Consider the following 23,090-nt stretch of genomic DNA (forward strand, 5'->3'; position numbering starts at 1 on the left):
AGGAAAGACACTTTTGGCTCTAGGATTTCATTTTTTTCTAATTTACCTGGTAAATTAAAGTATTCCTGTCTTATGGAGATATTACTTTATATATGATTAAAAACTTTATGACTAATATATTTTAGAATGGATATAAGAAAAGTAGTCTGTACCAAATTATTATTCAATTCATGATAAGGATCAATGAAATGATATGTGTGAAGATACATTCTAAAGGATAACGTACAATGTGGTGAGAGACTGCTGGATGCAGTAGTCTTTATCAGCAAAGGTCCAGCTGCTTCATACCAGGTCGGAAGAAGAGCTTGGAGAGTCTTAAAAGAGAGCTGAGAGGGACATTCTTGACTGGATAAAAATCATTTGAAAATTATGAAGATCAATGGCATCATATTACTGTCTGACTTTTTTTTTTTTTTTCTTTTTGGTGTGTCTCTATCCTGCATAAAGTGAGGGAAGACAAAATGGATTCTAAGGGTAATTCCTGCTGTTTGCCCAAGAATGTTCACAGATGTTTCTGAAAATATATCTTAGCACATCTTTAGTGTTCTCCTTTTGATGAAGTTGGAAAGGTTCGGCCCTTTTTGCTGAAGAAAACAGGCTGCAATGATGTTTCCTACAAAGGCTTTGGACACAAAGCCAGCTAGAATCTATAGTAGGAGATGAGCTTTGGACAGAAAGTTTTGGGATGAGTTAGAAACCCTAAGTAACAAGATTAAGAAATGTCTATATTAACATAATTTTTACGTTTCTCTTTTTGATCCAAAAAGTATAATCAGCTGGAAGCAATGGTAATTCTCTCCCAGTTAGCACACCAAAAGGAAGCTTGTGTATCTGAATCCAAAGGTCACAGAGAACTGAAGCCTGCACTCCCTAACTGAAGGTTGCAAGTGTGTGCCAGGCAAACCCACATCACTGGAGTGCTAGGAAGGATTCAAGGATGAGAGTTGTAAGTTAGATATTTCGTTAATGCCAAAAATCAGCTGCATTATGCTTGCTTGAGATCCATTTACGCATTAGCCCAATTTGCTATTATTTATACATAACTAAAATATTAGTTAAAATTGATCAACGCTGAATTTTCCCCCTTTCAACTCACCTGCAAGATTCTTTGCAAGATTGATGGAAGGGCAATAAATGCTGCCATGTTGTTTAGAACTTGCATGGTCAAAGATTTCAGAGCTGTTATAATAAAATATCAATATTAAGGTTAGTTTAAAATAAGAGTTTTTTGTTTTTCCTGTAAGTCATAGGAATACAACTTCCTAGAAATTTGGCTAACCAAGGCCAGTTTGATATTTTAAAGTTAACTGCTGGTAAGTTGCAAAGCTACTATTATCCAAGACAAATGATATAACTGGTGCCACAGAAAGCAGTGAACATGAAAAAATGAGATCAACAGTACAGTATGATTTCATTAAGGAAAATAAAAATACGATGCTGGGAGAAGGTATCAAAATGACAATCATCAGCAGATAGAAATTGGGGGACAGTATAGGTGGACGCTATGACCTTACCTTCAGAGTGCAGATGAGGCGCAGCTGAACTAGACAGCTTCTGAGGTGCCATCATTGCCTCCAGTAATGGAAACCAGAGTGCCTATAATGGCAGAGGAAACCAAAGGAAAACAAAAGTACTCTGTTGTTTTTAAGAACAACTAACATCAGCTTAGTGTTTCACAGGTTGAAATGTACTTCTCACATACATTTGTTGGTAAAAATTAGAAAAAGAAAAGATGGAACACTTGACTGGGAAGAGAAAAGACAGTAAAAAAGCAAAGACCACAGCCAGAACAGATATCTTTACTATGCACCTTGGGAAAATAAGGAAGCTGAAGTTAAGTAAGTCTAGACCTTGGAACTGCAAATCTTCTGTCTCAGAAAAGGGTAGGTTCAAAGGAGCCAGAGCAGAGCCTCAGGCTACGTTCTTAAATGTTTCACTGACACAGTCTAAACGGCCCTATGTACTGCAGAAGGGAATAAAGAACTCTCCCACAACTACCCTCCCCCCATTTCTCATCAGCTACGTCAAGCAAGATAAATAAATACAGTTATCCAAAGTTTTCTCCTATATCAAGCATTATTTTGTTATTTCCTCAGTCATCACAGACTAAGAAGTGGAAGTTAACATTATTTCAATTAACATTTCCAACCACATCATGACATAAATGAGCAGATCTAACATTTATTTATTCCTATTACATAGGGCACTGTATGAAATGCTTTACATACATTTTGTCGTTTCAATCTCATGATAACCTTATACAGTAAGCATTATCTTTACTGGAGATAAGATGCTGAAGCTTAGAGAAGTTGAGTAATTTGCCAATGATTATACCCTGCCATATGTGCATCATATGTGTTCTTCCTAAGCCTTAGGAAAAATCTTCATCATCAAAAATCAAACCAATACATTTTAAAATTTCAAGCATATTTTCCTGTTGGGTAATGATTTACAAAGGCCTTATTTCACCCAGTATCTTGGGAGAAACCTATTCCTGCAAACATCCAAGAGGTATGAAAAAAAGTCAGTATTGACAGAGCAGGACAAGCATGGTTAAGGGGACAGGCTAATGGTCCGGTGACTTTCCCACGGGGTGACCCTCCACTGAAGAGCTCTACAAGGAAGCCCTTATCTGCCCCCATTTGAGGTTTTCTAAGGCCAGGATTTTATGTACTTTTTTTTTAAACAGTATTTCTTCAAGTTCTTAAGATACTGGTTTTAACTATGTTGTATACTGGCAATTCTTTATTTTATTGAAATTTTAATTTATTTTATCTAGTATTCATGAATTTTTAATCTTGTATTTTATTCTTGGATGGCTTTACTTAGCTTGTGTTTTCGTTGTCTATTTCAGTTTGTTTTTACAACCACATCATTTATTTCTATGTATTTTTATAGTCTTTTAATTTAACTGTATATAGTATACCCAATTTTTACCTTTTGGTTTTTATATTTATTATATTTAGAAATTTGATTTAAAATTTTTCTTATTTAGTCCAGAAATTTTAGAAGAATTACCTTTTTAAAGGTTACTTTATTCTTGGTTTATAAATAGCAGACTGGGGGAAGCATGGTTGCAGAGATAATAGCCATGGGAAGTGTTCATACCGTAAATAGAGAAATTGTTCTTCTTCAATTAAATCTCCACATTAACCTGAAATATAACCTGAAATATATGGTAGACACCTTTTAAATATTTTGTCTCTCTTGCTCTTTAATGTTGGTTCTTAAAATGTTAACTTGGATAAACTCTAAAATAACAATCCATGATAATGACAATCCTAACCCCTGAGAGCAACACAACTGAACCTGAATTACTTTCTCATGTTACATAATCAACAGCTTTCTTTTTCAGGGAATTATGTGCATAACAAAGCCATATTCTTTATTATATGCAATCACTGGACACTGGGGTAGACGGACATACAAAGTAGGACAGGTATAGATTCTACCTAGGAAAGGACTGACAACACGACTTTCTGCAGTCTAACTTTAAGGAAATACTCCATGACATTAAATCTTCTGAAGAAACTTCTGGAAAGAGATATTACAGACAATTCATTATCAAGCTTTTGGATACTTCAAATTTTCTAGTTAGATTAGGGTTGGTGGCAACAGCTCTTGTTCTCACTCTCTCCAAACCAAAAAAAAGCAAAGAGGAACAAGGGAAACAACCATGAAAATCCCCCAAAATTAATGTTTGGTATTACATAAAATCACTTCAGCATTTTCACAAAAATAGTATTTACATAAAAACTAACATGCAATGTTTTTATTGTTGCTATGAACGTTGTTCAGAAAAGAAGCAAAAACCAGTTGTTGGAGGGTGGGGGGAGTAGAGAGTGGTGTGAGAGGCACGTGTGTGTCTAAGAGAGGAAGAGACAGATTCCAACTCAGATATATTTTTAGACCAAAAAATACAGAATAAATTACCCTTTCACCACATCAAAGGAAGCCTTAGTCCTGTCTCTGATTAAGAGATAAGAGTTCAAATATAGTCAGAATAATCCCTAGAGTTCTGGAGGCATGAATTTTATATCTAATTCTACCGTTAATATATGTGAATCTGGACATATTTCAGCTTATGTGAGCCTAAATGGCTTTATTTATAAAACATAATTGTCATTTTTCCTTAAATTTTCCATGAGAAGAAGGAAGAATATCAAATAGATGTTAGGGAGGAGACAGAAGGGTTGAAAAATATTTATGTATATTTATGTATAAACATAGCTTTAATAGTTTTACCCTCTTGTATTTTTCTATCAAAATATAACCATGTCCAAATGCAGACAGTTGGCCAAAAGATAAATGAAAACAAAAACTTTAGGAATGGAAAAATCAGGGCAAAAGGAATGTTGTAAAGCCCATAATCCATTTAAATAAAGATTGAACAACTATGGGAATTGTGGATACACAAAAGAATGTATTGTTAACCTTAATGAGGTAAAATAACATAACTAACTAAAATTCAGAGGGATGGAGAAGGGAGGCTGAAGCAAGTGTGTATGAGTTCATGTAAACTTCCTTACTGGTCGGACATCATAGATATTATAAAAACCGAAATGTAATTATAAATGATCCTTCTAATCTATTACAGTTATTTACATTTTTTCAACTTCAGGGAGATGTATTAAGAGATAGTGTATTGAAGAACTATTTATTTGAATTTCAGAATTTCCTCAGTTTTACATAAGCTTCCTAAATGAGATTAAATACTATATTTTTAAAGCAAGCATTATTTGATTCAATTTTTCTAAAATTATGTTAACCTAGGTAGATAAAAAATATCTAGAGTGATATTCACCGAATGATAATGACGGTTATTTCTGGGTGATAAGATGGATACAGGGTAATTTTTTTAAACATCCCTCTGTGTAACTTTCTGTATTGCGGGATTAAAAAAAATAATGGGTATGTATCATTTCACTCAAAATAGTTTTTTAAATAAAAAAACACATCTATTATATAAATGTGTTTGTTATACAATTTATATTCTAAAGGGTATTCAAAATTTATGACCTTAAAAAAACCCTTGACAAAAACATAAAGGAGAAATTTACCCATCTCATAAGAACAGAAACATACCAAGTTTATCATTTTCATTGGAACATGTATGGCAAACTATATAGGAAAAATTTACCCTGCTTCCCATTTCAGAAGCCCAGGCAGTGGAAGGAGGCCAGGTGGTGTTAAGTCAGAGGCCAGAGCCTGGAGGGGCAGGCGCAGTTATGCCATGCATATCACACTGCTAACTTTACTTCTTAAAACTACTGCACAATTTAGCTGTCAAGTTGCATCTCGCCCCCTTGGTTTCTGCTTCACTGCTGTAACTCCCACCCGCCCCACGTGCTCTACTATATCTCCTTCAGCTCTGCGTTCTCCCTTTTTGCAGTCTGGAATCTGTTACAGACGTGGTTCCAACCTTGGCTGCACAGTGGAATCATGTGGGAAGCCTTAAAACATACTGATGACTGCGGCCCAGCCCCAAAGACTATAATTTAATTGATCTCAGGTACAGTCTGGGATTTTTCAAAGCTCCCCATGTGACTCTTATGTGCGGCCAAGGTTGAGAACTACTACACCATAGCCTTCTTGACCTTTTTCAGCTTTCTCTGTATCCCTTGAGGCTTTTCCTCTAGTGCTTCATGCTCATCTTATCCACAGGGAATGGTACAGATGATAAATGGACGACACATCCACAGTACCACTACATGGAATACACAAAAACTCAGTCCAGAGAGAACAAGGACATCTAGTATTCACACACCTAAATTTTGCAGCACAGCCAAATCTAAGAATATAAAGCCTTCTGTGAGAACAAAGCAGACAGGCACTCCTCGTAATAACTTTAGGAGTCTTATACTCCTGGGAGCACTGAACTCAGGTAGCTGAGAGGGCAGTGGAAATAGAATTAATTCCTAGTTTCAGACCAGAACAGATTTTTAAAAGCCTCTGTAGTCACTCTCCTACCTCTCTCTGCTGCTGGTTCAAATTATGTGAATTTCTCTGGCAAAGGGCAATTGTCTCCACCATGGTCTCTTCAACATTCTTCAGTGAGGGATCCTCTTTGGTATCTAGATTCAGAAAAACTGTTAACATCACTCAAGGGTATATTACTGATAATCTCAAAGCTTCTGTAAAAAATTAAACAATTTTTTCTCTGCATACTTTTAGTTTTCTATGATATAATCATGTATAAGACCTGATACTAAACTTCAGTAGATAAAAAGCAGGTAGTTCCTTGCAACAGTTTTCCATATAAATGTCTGACATTCCTAGGACAGAGAAAGCACATCATACTTAGCATTTTAATATGCTTTAGCTATGGAAAATCCCCAACCATTTATCTGTGGATTAGTTAATAGAAAGATTATCTTTTATCTTTCTTGCTCTACCATTTCTTCCTCTATTTCTTAAATGTATGTATTTCTCCAAGATACTATCTCAGGCCCTTTTCTTTTCATTTTTATCAATAATTTCAGCCACTCTTCTAGTTTTAATTCCCATGTCCTTGCTAATAACTTTCAAATATACACCTCCAGCCCTTATTCCTTTCATAATCTGCAGGTTGAATTTTCACCAGGCTCTAGGACATCTACCTCTACATGGACATCCTGCAGTCACTTTGAACTTTATATGTGCAAAACCCAACCCATTTTTCTTACTTCAAATCTGCTCCTCCCCCTACATTTCCAAACTAAGTAAATAGAACCATGACCTTTAAGTCAATCAGTTTATAAATCTTCACCATCTTTGATGCTTTCACCTGTACATTCAAATAAATTGCTAATTTTGTTAATTCTACTTCCACACTCTCATATACCCACTACTTTACCCGAGTGGAGCCCTTCATCACCTCGTTTGCACTACTGCAGCAGCCTCCAAATTAACTTTTGACTTCCAAATCTTACCTTCCTCATTCCCTTTTATACTGTCACTACGGTTCTCTTAAGCACAAGTCCAAACATATGAGTCTCATGCACAAAAACTATCAAAGACTTCTAATTTTTACAAAGAGAATGTCAATAAACCTCTGATCCTAAGTAAATACAGTAAATATCCTGGTGCATCTTCCCACCCTCGGTGCTCTTATATCACCAGATTATTTCCTCCTCCCCAAGGTTACTAGCCAGGCACTTTCATGCGCATGTTCTCCTCAGCCCAGAAGACCCTTTCCTTGCTTTTGTCTATCAAATTCCTATTCATCATTTCAATCATGATTACTTCAAAGGTCACATCTTCCACAAAAGAATCTCAGTTACAGGTAGTTCCCCAATTTTCCACAACCCTTTGCCACTCTCACTGTACCTCTTTTATAGTATTTGATTCTACATGCATTAGAGGTTTTTATTTACATATCTGTCTCCTTCAAGAGACTATAGCTCTTTGGGTGAGGACTGTGTTTTAGCCATCTGTGTATCACCCACAGAAACTAGCCCAGTGTTGTGCAATTACCAAATCCTTCAAAATTCTTAAGCACACTGTCAAAATTGAATCTGACAGTAAATGGCAGTTATGAGACTATTACTGAGAAATTTACCTTCATTGGAATTCAAGGAATTGGCTTCCCTACACATATCACCTGCAAATTACTGTAGTGATTTGGGGGAAACATTCTTCCTACTTTTCCCACAATCCTTCATGTAATGTCTATAAAAATTATTCTCATAACAGTAAATTGAAAGAGAAAAATGCCATAAATGCAATAAATCTAACAGTCAAATTGACTGAACATATACTAAAGCACAAAAACAATAATTAAATGTTTAGTTGGACTAAATATAGAAAAGTCAACCAACTGTTATGGAAGTTCCAAAAACAAATAATATATGGAGAATTAGGGTAAAGGTGTTAAGGGGAATGTGTGGGCTAAGGGGTCCAAGAAATGTGTTAGTGGGTTAAAAAGGTAAAACAATCTAAAAATCACCTATCAAGTGTTTCTCTGAACTTTGGGAGGGATATTTTGAAAATGTCAAGTAATAGGGAAACAAATAATCCAATTCAAAAGTGGACAAAGTGGGGCTTCCCTGGTGGCGCACTGGTTGAGAGTCCACCTGCCGATGCAGGGGACATGGGTTCGTGCCCCGGTCTGGGAAGATCCCACATGCTGCAGAGCAGCTGGGCCCATGAGCCATGGCCGCTGAGCCTGCGCATCCGGAGCCTGTGCTCTGCAACGGGAGAGGCCACAACAGTGAGAGGCCTGCGTACCGCAAAAAAAAAAAGTGGACAAAGGATATGAATAGACATTTCTCCAAAGAAGATATAGAAATGGCCAATAAGTCTAAGAAAAGATGCTCAACATCACCAATCATTAGGGAAATGCAAATCAAAACCACAATGAGATGCTACCTCACACTCATTAGGATGGCTACTACCAAGAAAACAGAAAATAAAAGTGTTAGTGAAGATGTGGAGAATTTGGAACCCTTGTGCATTGCTGGTGAGAATGTAAAATGATATTGCCATTATGGAAAACAGTATGGTGGTTCTTCAAAAAATTAAAAATAGAATTACCATTTAACTCAGTAATCCCACTTCTGGGTATACACCGAGAAGAACTGAAAGCAGGGATTCAAAAAGGTATTTCTACACCCATGTTCATAGCAACATTATTCACAATAGTCAAAAGGTGGAAGCAACCAAGTGCCCATTGATAAATGAATGGAAAAACAAAATGTAGTATATACATAAAATAGAATATTATTCAGTCTTAGAAATGAATGAAATTCTGCATGTGCTACAACATGGATAAATCCTGAAGACTTTATGCTAAGTGTAATAAGCTAGACACAAAAGGACAATTACTGTTTGATTCCAATTATGAGACACATGGAGTAATCAAATTCAAATTCATCAAGTCAGAAAGTAGAATGGTGGTTACCAGGGGCTGGGTGGGGAGGAGGGAATTAGGAGTAATTGTCTAATGGGTACAGAGTTTCAGTTTGGGATGCTGAAAAGGTCCTGGAGATGGATGGTGGTGATTATTGCACAATGATGTGAATGTACTTATGGCCAATGAACTGTAAACTTAAAAATGGTTAAAATGGTGAATTTTATGTTATGTTTATTTTACCACACTTTTACAAAATAAATAACTTTTTTTAGTATCAAGGAATATAATAGGAATTACATATCTATCTGTGACAAAGCCATTCAAGATTTTAAACTGTTTCAAGTTTTACTGCTTTCTGCTAAAATTATATAAATTCAATACAGAAACACTGATTATTACTTATTCTAAATATAGAGTAAGTATAGAACAAAGCTCTGCTTTGCTGTTGTTCAGCACATTATAGTAATTTTTAAGATGTTAGTTATGTACCTCATTTATAATAACCAAAACATAAGTACAGAAATATAACTAAAAAATTAATCAATACCAGTGAAGCCTACCTAATTTTCTGTCCAATGATCTCTACTGACAATTAGCACTGCAAAACTACAGTGGTTTATATTACTTCCTATTATGAGCCCTTGAAAACAAGCCAAAATTGGGATCAATGTTAGATAAACAGTAACATGCAGATCAATGTGATTACTTAATAAATACAGTTTATCATTTAATATCTTTTAAAACATGGGGCCCATGGAAAAAGAAATTGTAAATTACACTCGAGAACTTACTTTCATCTTGATGTGTTATCTCTTGAAGTTTGCTTTGTAGTCTCTAGGAGGTAAAAGGAACACTTTATATTTCTAATCCACCAATACCTGAATTACCATATTTTAAAGTAAACTCCAAGAAACAATAAGGTTATTAAGAATGATCTCTGCCATTCAGAAGAGAATTGTTGTGTATATAGAAAGCACAGGGCTTCCCTGGTGGCGCAGTGGTTAAGAATCCACCTGCCAATGCAGGGGACATGGGTTCAAGCCCTGGTCCAGGAGGATCCCACATGCCGTGCAGCAACTAAGCCCGTGCACCACAACTACTGAGCCTGTGCTCTAGAGCCCGCAAGGCACAACTACTAAGCCTTGGGATTAGTATCATGTGGCATACTGGTGTATCATGACATGCATGATAAAAATATTTAGATAAAATGTACAAAAAAATGTACTGTTGTCTGCAGCTTACTTTGAAACATAAGAAATTAAGATGGATTGACAAAAACTTACACAATGTTGTATGTCAATTTTATCTCATGAAAAAAGATGGATTGAAAAATGGGTATAGGGCTAGACAGAAACATGACAAAGCAAATACAGTAAAATGTTACCTTTAGCATTATTAAGAAGGCACCATGAATATCTCCTTTCTTTTCTAATAGATAAGCAGTGACTTCATGAAGTTGATACTTCTGGGTAATCTAGGAAAGAAGAAAAGATAAAGTTTTTTTGCTCAAAAATCTTGTTTGTGGAGTCAGAAGGTCCTATTAAGGATGAAGAAAAACCCTACAATAGTAAATAGTGAATTCATACCCTAGTAGTATGCTACTTTACAGTATAACATGCAAATATTTGACTTTCTAATCTTAGAATGGCCCATTTGGGACTCTGACTGAACCAAGGTCACTCATTTTTTTTTTCACTTATTTATTTAAAAAGTTATTATGCACCTGAATCAGGTATATCCATTGCACAAAAGGTAACATGTATACATAAAAAGTAATAATATACACCAGAAATTGATAAGTGTAATTATTCACAAAATATTTAGAACAAAATGACAATGAAAACTCTATACATTAGCTTGTGGGATCTTAATGAAAATTAATAAACTAAGAGTTTCTAATAAGTAAAAAAGAAATGCCAGTTAAGCTAAGGTAAAAGAAAGAAAATAAGTACAGAAAAGAATGTCATGGAAAGAAACAACAGAGAAACAATAGCGAGGTTTAAAAGAAAATCCTAAATTAGTCTTTTCTTTTTTTTTTAACATCTTTATTGGAGTATAATTGCTTTACAATGGTGTGTTAGTTTCTGCTTTACAACAAAGTGAATCAGTTATACATATACATATGTTCCCATATCTCTTCCCTCTTGCGTCTCCCTCCCTCCCACCCTCCCTATCCCACCCCTCTAGGTGGTCACAAACCACCTAGCTAAATTAGTCTTTGAAAAGACTAGTAACATAGAATAAAACTTTCTTAGGAGTAAGAAAAAAAGAGAGGCACAAATAACATATTATAGGTTAACAGATCAAAGGAGGAAAACGTGATCATCTCAACAAATGCAGAAAAAGTATCTAGTAAAATGCAGCACCCATTTTTGACAAAAATAAAAACAATACAAAACACTCTAACCCAAACTGGTAATGGCACTTGTCTAATTTAATAAAAATTATCTATCAATATCCGACAATAAACACCATATTTAACATAAAATGTTAGACACATCCCCTTTTAAATCAGAAACAAGGAGAGAATGCACACTATCGCTGCCTCTGTTCAATAATATCCCAGAGCTCCTAGATATCTGATGAGGGAATGAGAAAAGTATAAGATTGGAAAGAAAGAAAAAAAACTACCATTATTCTCAGAAAAAATTATTGTCATAAAAAAAATCTAGAAAATATTTGAACAAAAAAATAATTCAGCCTGGTTGCTAGATATAAGACACTGAACAAAAATTAATAACATATACCAGCAGTAACCAATTAAAAAAAAGTCATTTCAAAAAATTTCCTTTTAGAAATTTCATTTCTAATGAGCCTGGGTAAACATGGAGGAAGTGGAGCCCACCTCACACTATGGCTCTGCATCTAGCCAGAGCAGAGAGAGCCACTGCAGGTACTAGCATGCATGCCTGTACTTGGGAGGGAGCAGAGGCTGCTTGGACTATAACCCTTCCTCCAGCCACGTCAGAGACTGTCACTGCCTGCAGACAAATATGTGCAAGCACTAGGGAAGGAGTGGAATCAACTCAGGTCCTTGTCCTGCCTCCAGCTAAGATGGAGACTGCCATTGCTGGTACAACTGCACAAAGGTAGAAGTGGAACCAGCTTACTAGTGTGGTTCCTACTGCTCTGGCCCTGACCCTGCCTCTACCCAATGTGTGCATACCAGGGAAGAAGTGGAACAAGTTTAGAAGTGCAGCCCCAAACCCTTAGGTCCCAGCCATATCCCCAACCATGGCGAACACCACCATCACACTGGGAAGAAGCCCAACTCGCTCAAAGATCCTGCTCCAGACCCTTAGGCCTTGGCACCACCCCTAATAGGGCAGTGACTCTAGCCCTACATGCCAGCAATACAGTGCCTTGTAGCACATAACAGGGAAAGATGCAGCCTATGCTCACTTTAAAATAAGCTATTCCACCAATGCCACTGGGGACAAGCAGACTTCATAGGGATGTTCCCACATATGGACATGTCTTCAAGACTGGGTTATGGAACTGTTTCACATAATCTCACACAGAAGGACAGAGAATGTCAAGCAAGATATAAAAAGAGAGGAATATGTTTCAGATGAAAGAAAAAGGTAAATTCATTAAGGGGGTGGGAAACAAAGTTAAAAAGTGATAAATAATTTACCTGGAAAGAGTTCAAAGCATTAGTAATAAAATGCTAACTGAACATGAGAATATAATAGATGAACACAATGATAACTGCAAAAAAGAAATAGAAAATATAAAAAAGAATGATCAAAGCTTAAGAATACAATAACTGAAATTTAAAATACACAAGAAGGAGTTAACAACAGAATGAAAAATACGTTAAAACTGACACGAGTGAAACACAAAGAACCATAAGAGACTATTACAAACAACTATATGCCAATAAAATGTATAACCTAGAAGAAATGGACAAATTCTTAGAAAGATACAACCATCCAAGACTGAACCAGGAAGAAATAGATAATATGAACAGACAAATCACAAGTACTGAAATTGAAACAGTGATTTAAAAACTTCCAACTGAAGTCCAGGTCCCAGTGGCTTCACAGGTGAATTCCATCAAACATTTAGAGAAGAATTAACACTTATCCTTCTGAAACTCTTCCAAAATACTGCAGAGGAAGGAACACTGCCAAGCTCATTCCATGAGGCCCCCATCACCCTGATACCAAAACCAGACAAAGATACCACAAAAAAAGAAAATTACAGGCCAATACCACTGAGGAACATAGACGTAAAAATACTCAAGAAAATACTAGCAAACTGAATCCAACAATACATTAAAAGGATCATACACTATGATCAAGTGGGATTTATCCCAGGGATGCAAGGATTCTTCAGTATCCACAAATTAATCAATGTGATACACCACATTAACAAACTGAAGAATAAAAACCATATGATCAGGACTTCCCTGGTGGTGCAGTGGTTAAGAATCCGCCTGCCAATGCAGAGGACACGGGTTCGAGCCCTGGTCTAGGAAGATCCCACATGCCATGGAGCAGCTAAGCCCATGTGCCACGACTACTGAGCCTGAGCCCACGAGCCACAACCACTGAGCCCGCGTGCTACAACTACTAAAGCCCATGCACCTAGCGTGCTCCACAATAAGAGAAGCCACCACAATGAGAAGCTCATGCACCGCAACCAAGAGTAGCCCCCACTCACCACAACTAGAGAAAGCCCACGGCGCAGCAACGAAGACCCAACATAGCCAAAAATAAATAAATAACCATATGATCATCTCAATAGGTGCAGAAAAAACTTTTGACAAAATTCAACACCCATTTATGATAAAAAAAAAAAAACTCTCTAGAAAGTGGGCATAGAGGGAACTTACCTCAACATAATAAAGGACATACATGAAAACCACACAGCTAACATCATTCTCAATGGTGAAAAGCTGAAAGTGTTCCCTCTAAGATCAGGAACAAGGCAAGGATAACCACTGTCAACACTTTCATTCAACAAGTTTTGGAAGTCCTAGCCACAGCAATCAGAGAAGAAAAAAGAAATAAAAAGAATCCAAATTGGAAAAGAAGAAATAAGACCATCAGTGTTTGCAAATGAAATGATACTATCCATAGAAAATCCTAAAGATGCTACCAGAAAACTATTAGAACGCATCAATGGATTTGGTTAAGTTGCAGGATACAAAATTAATACATGGAAATCTTTTGCATTCTTATACATAACAATGAAAGATCAGAAAGAGAAATAAAGGAAAGAATCTCATTTACCATCACATCAAAAAGAATAAAATAACTAGGAATAAACCTACCTAAGGAGTCAAAAGACCTATACTCTGAAAACTATAAGATGCTGATGAAAGAAATCAAAGATGACACAAACAGTTGGAAAGACATATCATGTTCTTGGATTGAAAGAATTAATATTGTCAAAATGACTATACTACCCAAGGTAATCTACATATTTAATGCAATCCCTTTCAAATTACCAATGGCATTTTTCACAGAACTAGAACAAAAAATTATAAAATTTATATGGAAACACAAAAGACCCCAAAGAGCCTAAGCAATACTGAGAAAGAAAAACGAAGATGGAGGAATCAGACTCCCTGACTTCAGACTACAGTACAAAACAACAGAAATCAAAACAGTATGGTAGATCAATGGAACAGGATAGAAAGCCCAGAAATAAACCCATGCACATATGGTCAATTAATCTACAACAAAGGAGGCTAGACTATACAATGGACAAAAGACAGTCTCTTCAGGAAGTGATGCTGGGAAAACTGGACAGCTACATGTAAAAGAATGAAATTAGAACATTCTCTAACACCATACACAAAAATAAACTCAAAGTGGATCAAAGACCTAAATGTAAGACCAGACACTATAAAACTCTTAGGGGAAAACATAGGCAGAACACTCTTTGACATAAATCTTGGCAATATTTTTTTGGATCCGTCTCCTAGAGTGATGGAAATGAAAACAAAAATAAACAAATGGGACCTAATTAAACTTAAAAGCTTCTGCACAGCAAAGGAAACCATAAACAAAACAAAAAGACAACCCACAGAATGACAGAAAATATTTGCAAACAAAGTGACTGACAAAGGATTAATCTCCAAAACCTACAAACAGCTCATGTGGCTCTATGTCAAAAAAACAAACAACCCAATCAAAAAACGGGCAGAAGATCGAAACAGAGATTTCTCCAAAGAAGACACACAGATGTCCAAAAAAGCTCATGAAAAGATGCTCGGGCTTCCCTGGTGGCGCAGTGGTTGAGAGTCCGCCTGCCGATGCAGGGGACACGGGTTCGTGCCCCGGTCTGGGAAGATCGCACATGCCATGGAGCGGCTGGGCCCGTGAGCCATGGCCGCTAAGCCTGCGCATCCGGAGCCTGCGCTCCGCAACGGGAGAGGCCACAACAGTGAGAGGCCCGCGTACCACACACACACACAAAAAAACAAAACAAACAAACAAAAAGATGCTCAACATCACTAATTATCAGAGAAATCAAAACTACAATGAGGTATCACCCCACATAGCTTAGAATGGCCATCATCAAAAAGTCTACAAACAATAAATGCTGAAGAGGGTGTGGAGAAAAGGGAACCCTCCTACACTGTTGGTGAGAATGTAAATTGGTACAACTGCTATGGAGAACAATATGGAAGTTCGTTAAAGAACCAAAAATAGGACTATCATATAATCCAGCAATCCCACTCCTGGCCATATATCCTGAGAAAACCATAATCTAAAAAGATACATGCACCCCAATGTTTGTTGCAGAGATATTTACAATAGCCAAGACATGGAAGCAATCTAAATGTCCATCGATAGAGGAATGGATAAAGAAGATGTGATACATATATACAATGGAATATTACTCAGCCATAAAAAAGAATGAAATACTGCCATTTGTAGAAACATGGGTGGACATAGAGATTATCATACTAAGTGAAGTAAGTCAGACAGAGAAAGACAAATATCATACGATGTCACTCATATGTGGAGTCTAATTAAAAAATGATACAAATGAACTTATTTACAAAACAGAAACAGACTCACAGACTTTGAAAACAAACTTATGGTTACCAAAGGGGAAATGTGGGGGGCTGCGGGGGGATAAATCAGGAGCTTGGGATTAATACATACACACTACCATACATAAAACAGATAACCAACGAGGGCCTACTGTATGACACAGGGAACTCTACTCAATATTCTGTGATATTAATAACCTATATGAGAAAAGAATCTAAAAAAGAATGAATACATGTATATGTATAACTGAATTATTTTGCTGTACATCTGAAACTAACACAACATTGAAATCAACTATATTCCAATACAAATTTTTTTTAAATTTCCTTTTACAATGTTAACAAAAAGTATCTAAGAACAAATTGAGGAAAATGTGCAAGAGTCTTATGTAAAATATTATATTTTATAACTTTAGTTATAAAACCTCACCAAAGTGGGTAAAAGACATTTCAAAAAGACAACCATGTTCCTGAATGTGAAGACCATAAGATGTCAATCCTCCCTGAATTAATCTATAAATTCAATGTAGTTTTCATCAAAATCCCAGAAGAATATGTTATTTTTATAGGAATGTGACAATGTGATTCTTAATTTGATGTGAAATAGTAAGAGGCCAAGAGTAGCCAAAGAATTTTAAAGAAAAAGAATGAGGAAGGAAGACTCTTCTTCCAAATAATAAACCTCATTTTAAAGCTGTATTAATTAAAATATGTGCCATGGGTATAGGGAAAGACAAATGACCAAAAGAATAGAACAGAATTCACAAAAAGATCTATGTATATTTGGGAGTTTGGTGTACAGCAGTATGGCATTATAAATAAGTGAAGAAAGGACAAGAAAATACCACATGGACCATTAGCCATCCACATGGAAAAAATATATAAATCCCTCTCTTGATCTGTTTACAAAAATAAATTCCAGATGGATTAAAAGCCTAAATGAAAAAAGCCAAACTATAAAACTCATATAAGAGGATATCCTTAATGCCATTAAATTAGGAAAGGAAATAAAAGTCACACACACAAAATTTTAACGTTAAAGGAAAAGACTGATAAATTAAAATAGAAGTCACTAAAAACCAAGTTAAAAGACAGGCCATAATAGACTGGAAGAAGGCATCTCCAACATATAAAATCAGCAAAGGACTAGAGATCCAGAAATTAGAAAGAACTTCTAGAAATCAGTAACAGAAGGGCAAAACCTCAACAGGAAACTGGGCAAATGATATGAATGGATAATTCAGAGAAAAGAAAACCCAAAATGTCATTAAAGATATGGAAAGATATGCAATGTTATGAGTAAGCAATGATAATCATCACACTGGCAAAAATTAAGGTCTAAAAACAGTAGAAATCAGCAAGGATGTGGAAAAACAGCAAATTTCAAATACTGACGATGAGACTGGAAACAAATAAGAAATCAACTTGGCAATATGAATAGAATTAAGCTACTCTATTGTCTAAAGAATTCCACTTCCAGGCATACTACTTAGAGAAATCTCAGATGGGCACAAAGAAGGTATGTACAAAGATGTCCAATGTAGCATCGTTTATAATGGCAAAAGACTGGAAACACTCTGAATGTCTGTGATTAGGAAAATATATAAACTGCGGCACAGTCATTCAATACACTATTATATGATCATTAAAATAAATGAACTAGAGTGATATTAAAAACTGATAAAAAATTAATAAAAAAGCAATTTGCAATAGGATATTACTGTATGATACCATTAATACAAATTTTAAAAACATACAGAACTGTACCTTGTGTTTTATAAGTAAATTCATATACAGGAAAAATTTTTTAAATGGATGGGAAGGATAAACTTCCCATCTTCAGGTTGGCGGTAACCTCAGGTGAAACATGACAGATAAAGGATGCTTTATTTCTAAAACAAACAATAAAGATCTGAAGCCAGTATGGCAAAACATTAACATCTATAAAGTTGGGTTGGTGGGAATATATGTACGCATTTTGCACATTTCTATGTATTTTGAAATATTTTATAATTTAAAAATTTTTAATTGTGTGGGCAGTTTAGGACATGGATGCAGAAAATACGGGTTACTGTTTCATGAGTATTGATAGCAACAATATAAAGGTAGCTTAAAAACAAATTTTAAACAGGGAACATACTAGCCTCATGGTAGATTAGAATATGTGTGTATGTATACATATGTACATAAGTGCATACACACACACACACACACACACATTCATTTCCATTTGGAAACAGGAGAAAACAAGGAAAGAGAATCAAGGCAATGACTGTGTAATTGCCTTTTAGCCTAGTAAGTCACATGGCACAACAGGACTATCTAACCATCAGTGCCTGCAAGTAAGAGCTTAGTTTTTCCCTCTTAATATTTTTACTGTATTCCTTTTTCTATGTTTATCCTGTTGGCTAGAATGCCTGTGAAACTTGATGAACAACAATGATGGACATGTGCTGTTTCTGACTCTACTAGAATAAACAGAGAGGCAATAACACAGCAATGCAGAGCATGCACGATGGAGTCAAACTATCTGGGTTCAATCTCTGGTGCTAGCACTTACTAGGTATAAACTTAGCCAACTGATTTAATATATGAATCTCCCTGTGCTCATCTGTAAAATGGTGAGCAATAAAGAAAAGTTCACTCTTGCCTTCTCTACATTACTGGTCTTACCTGAATAGTTTCTTCTAGGCGGTAGCACTCAAGGACTTGCAGTGTCTCTATAACCTGGTTTGGGCTGAACTGACACAACAGCTCAATGAACTGCTCTGTAATACAAGGAGATATCTGCAGCAATTCTTGATTTACATGAATACCTTCCCTGAAAACAGAAAAGGCAAGACAGTAGCATTGTTTAATCATACCATAATTAAAGCTACAGGTGAAAAGTATGTTACCTTAAAACCAAGACTACCTTTTGATCAAGTAAAAACATGAATTAAAAGTCTTACTGTTACTTAGGTTATTCAGGTGAATTATACACTACATCAGAAACATTCTAAATCACAGTATTTCTCAATTTACATTGAATAATTAAGGAAATGATATTCAGTGGAGGCTCCTCTAAATCATACCTGAAGTTGTACTGTTGCTCTAAAAGAAACAAAGATGACTCAATTTAGTTTAAACAATTTGATCCATGAGTAACTATATATAATAAGCCATCTTCTAGTCTCAACAACTGTCCCTACTAAACTTCCCTTATAGCACCAATCACATCATGTTGTAATTACTTCTTCAATTATCTATCTTCTCTAAAAGAGTATAAATTCTGTGAGGGTAGGCACCAGTACCTTCTCACTAATGAATTCTTAAAGCCTACAACAGTGTCTTCCATGTAGCAAGGGCTAATTATTTGGTTGCTGTTAAAACAAATAAGTGGATGAATAGTAGGTTATACAAAATTTATGGTTCATTTGCCTTGTATGCCAGCCACTCACAAAGCCCACTATTCATAATGCCTACACAAAAGCTGTGGGAGTATTAGTTTTTACCATGGTGGACACTACTGGAACTATTTAGAAAAATCAACTGTGGTTCATTGGAGATATAAGAATCATCCTCTCTCTACCTTCAAAAGAAGTCAGTTCCTTCTGGAAGTCCTATCTTCTCTTCAGAATTCCTCAACTAAAGCTCCTTATATAAAGAACTGGAACAGCATTAATAACATACAAAAAATTGCTACAAAAACTCCCTACAAACAAAAGTCCAGGACCAGATGGCTTCACTGGGAAATTCTACCAAATGTACAAAGAAGAACTTATACCGATTCTTCTCAAACTCTTCCAAAAGACTAAAGAGGAAGGAACACTCCCAAAGACATTCTATGAAGCCACCATCACCCTGATACCAAAACCAGACAAAGACACTACCAAAAAAGAAAATTAAAGGCCAATATCTTTGGTGAATATAGATGCAAAAACTCAACAAATATTAGAAAATGGAATCCAACAACACATAAAAAAGGTCATACACCATGACCAAGTTGGATTCATCCCAGGGTCCCAAGGATGGTTCAACACATGCAAATCATCAACGTGATACACCACATCAACAAAAACCACATGATCATCTTAATAGATACAGAAAAAGCATTTGACAAAATTCAACAGCCAATCATGATAAAAACCCTTAAGAAATGGGTATAGAGGGAACATACCTCAACATAATAAAAGCTATTTATGACAAACCCACAGCCAATATAATACTCAACAGTGAAAAGCTGAAAGCCTTCCCATTAAAATCTGGAACAAGGATGCCCACTCTCACCACTTCCCTTCAACATAGTATTGGAAGTCCTAGCCACAGCAGTCACACAGAAAAAGAAATAAAAGGTATTCAAATAGGTAGGGAAGAGGTAAAACTGTCACTGTATGCAGATGCCATAGTTTTCTACTATATATAGAAAACCCTAAAGACTCTACACAACAACTACTAGAACTGATAAGTGAATTCAGCAACGTAGCAGGATACAACATTAACATACAGAAATCGGTTGCACGTGTTTACACTAACAATGGAACAGCATAAAGGGAATGTAAAAAAATAATACCTTTTAAAATTGCATCATAAATAAATAAAATATTCAGGAATAAACCCCATCAAGGAGGTGAAAGACTTACACGCTGAGAACTACAAAACATTAATAAAGGAAATTAAAGATGATTCAAAGAAATGGAAAGATATTCCATGCTCTTGGACTGGAAGAATCAGTACTGTTAAAATGGCAATACTACCCAAAGCAATCTACAGATTTAATGTGATCCCTATCAAATTACTCATGACATTTTTCACAAAACTAGAACAAATAAATCTAAAATTTATACGGAACCATAAAAGACCCAGAATTGCCAAGGCAATCCTGAGCAGGCATAACCCTCCCAGACTTCAGATAATACTACAAAGCTTCAGTAATCAAAACAGTGTGGTACTGGCACAAAAACAGACATACAGATCAACAGAACAGAACAGAGACCCCCAGAAATAAACCCACACACCTCTGGTCAATTAATGTTCAACAAAGGAGGCCAAAAAAAAAAAATGTGAAAAAGAGAGTCTCTTCAGCAAGTGGTGCTGGGAAAGTTGAACAGCTGCATGTAAATCAAAGAAGTCAGAACATACCCTCACGCCATGCACAAAAATAAGCTCAAAATGGCTTAAAGACTTAAATACAAGATGAGACACCATAAAACTCCTAGAAGAGATCATAGACAAAACATTCCCTGACATAAATTGTACCAATGTTTTCTTAGGTCAGTCTCCCAAGGCAATAGAAATAAAAGCAAAAATAAACAAATGGGACCTAATCAAACTTACAAGCTTTTGCACAGAAAAGGAAACCATAAACAAAAGGAAAAGAAAACCTACAGAATGAGAGAAAATATTTGTGAAGGATGGGACTGACAAGGGCTTAATTCCCAAAATATACAAACAGCTCATACAACTCAACAACAAAAGAACAAACAACCCAATCGAAAAATGGAAAGTCAACCACTAGAAAAAGTTCTTTAAAAGAAGTATAATTAATATACTAAGAGAGACAAAAAATGGAATCATATACAAAACACTCCGTTAAAGTCAGAGGAGGCATAAAAATAGTAGGAAACAAACAAAAAGAAACAAAAAACAAGGGTGATGAATAAAAAATAGTATAAACAGAACAGAAGAAAGGGTAGGATTTTGTAAAAGCCACAAAGTACCTTAATATGTGTCCTTTTCATTGTAAATAGAAAAAGTATGGGTATTTGGAAAGATTTCTTTAAATATCAGTGAAGCAAAGTTTTTGAAACTTTAGTTTGTAGCACTCACATGCCAGTTTTCATTGTTTCAGAAATTCTAAAAGCAAAGAGCAGACAGTTCCAAACTCCTAACAATTGCTCTCATTTTTATCATTAACGTATCAATCTAAATTTCTATTATTAACTAAGCAATTAGTGGGGGCAAAGAATATGGTGAGCATTAAGTTACCTACATCTAACCACATCATCTGATTATCATTCAATCATAGGCACAAACAGTATGTGTGCATACCATTTAATGTTATGTATTTTTCCAGTTTAGCATTATTTAAACATTCACATTGCCATGTTTGCCAATTTGGTATTTAATTATGTTCATATACCTTACCATTTATATAGCTATCTCCCCCATCTACTTTTTTAAACAGTTTTTTCACTATACAAATGTTAATATGGATATTTCAATATTAACTACCTTTTTCTTATGGTATTTCCTTAAAATATATTTTCCAAAATGGAATCACTGGATCAAAGCACATGTACAACCTTAGAGCTCTTAATACATATAGATAAAACTATGAAAAGAAAGAAAACAAAGTGGACTAAAAGGGAGGAACACATATTCAAAGGGTGGGCAGAACAACCCTGTGTAGTGTATCCCATGAACAAAAAGTTCAGTACTACTGAGGAATAAAGGGGAAAAGAGAAATGGCACGATGGAAGAAAATTAAGCTGAACCGATATGCCTGAATAAGATTAAGAAGGGTCTTTTACACCATAAGGAGTTCAGATTTTACCTTGGATAATGGAAACTAAAAGAACTTTGAGAAGGGGAAAGGGAACACTATCATTATTTGCCTATTTGAAAATGGAAGTAGAAGAATTAAGAAGGCTGGTTAGGAGACCAGCAAAAAAGACCAGAAGAGAGATACTGAGGGCCTGAACCAGGGCAGAGGGGGGTGGACAAGAGAGGGACTCACATGTAAGAGATATACAAGAGGTACATTTTGATGACTGACTGGTTCTGTGTGGTGTGGCTGAGAAGGTGCAGTGGAGCTGGTAAAGGAAAGTTAAAAATTCATCATCACACCAAGGATTTTATTTAAGACACTTATACTGCAATTGCCTCTGAAGGCACGGTCCCACCTTATTCACCATTTTATCTCCCATGCCTGTCACAGTGCTTAGTATGCTGTAGTTACTCAGTAAATTTTTAAATAAAATAAATGGGTGGAGGGGCTTCCCTGGTGGCGCAGTGGTTGAGAGTCCGCCTGACGATGCAGGGGACGCGGGTTCATGCCCCGATCCGGGAAGATCCCACATGCCGAGGAGCGGCTGGGCCCGTGAGCCATGGCCGCTGAGCCTGCGCATCCGGAGCCTGTGCTCCGCAACGGGAGAGGCCACAACAGTGAGAGGCCCGCGTAACGCAAAGAAAAAAATAAAAAAATAAAAAAATAAATGGGTGGATACAGCCATTTGCTAAGAGAGAAAATAAAGTAGGAGG

General features: G+C 36.0%; 1 protein-coding gene across 2 annotated transcripts in view; it reads right to left on the reverse strand.

Moving 5' to 3' along the window:
* The window catches only part of VPS8 (VPS8 subunit of CORVET complex), a gene marked incomplete at its 5' end in the record, with an annotated part of 289,040 nt that overhangs the window by 100,866 nt on the left and 165,084 nt on the right, over window positions 1–23,090 (reverse strand). For both annotated transcript variants that reach the window (XM_079705530.1, XM_079705529.1), the window contains 6 exons: window positions 1,097–1,179; window positions 1,515–1,596; window positions 5,971–6,074; window positions 9,625–9,667; window positions 10,218–10,307; window positions 18,522–18,669. In XM_079705530.1, the coding sequence (XP_079561656.1) occupies window positions 1,097–1,179; window positions 1,515–1,596; window positions 5,971–6,074; window positions 9,625–9,667; window positions 10,218–10,307; window positions 18,522–18,669 (550 nt within the window). The remainder of the gene's footprint in view (window positions 1–1,096; window positions 1,180–1,514; window positions 1,597–5,970; window positions 6,075–9,624; window positions 9,668–10,217; window positions 10,308–18,521; window positions 18,670–23,090) is intronic.

The sequence above is a fragment of the Hyperoodon ampullatus genome (assembly GCF_949752795.1).
Source record: "Hyperoodon ampullatus genome assembly, chromosome: 5".
NCBI lineage: Eukaryota > Metazoa > Chordata > Mammalia > Artiodactyla > Ziphiidae > Hyperoodon > Hyperoodon ampullatus.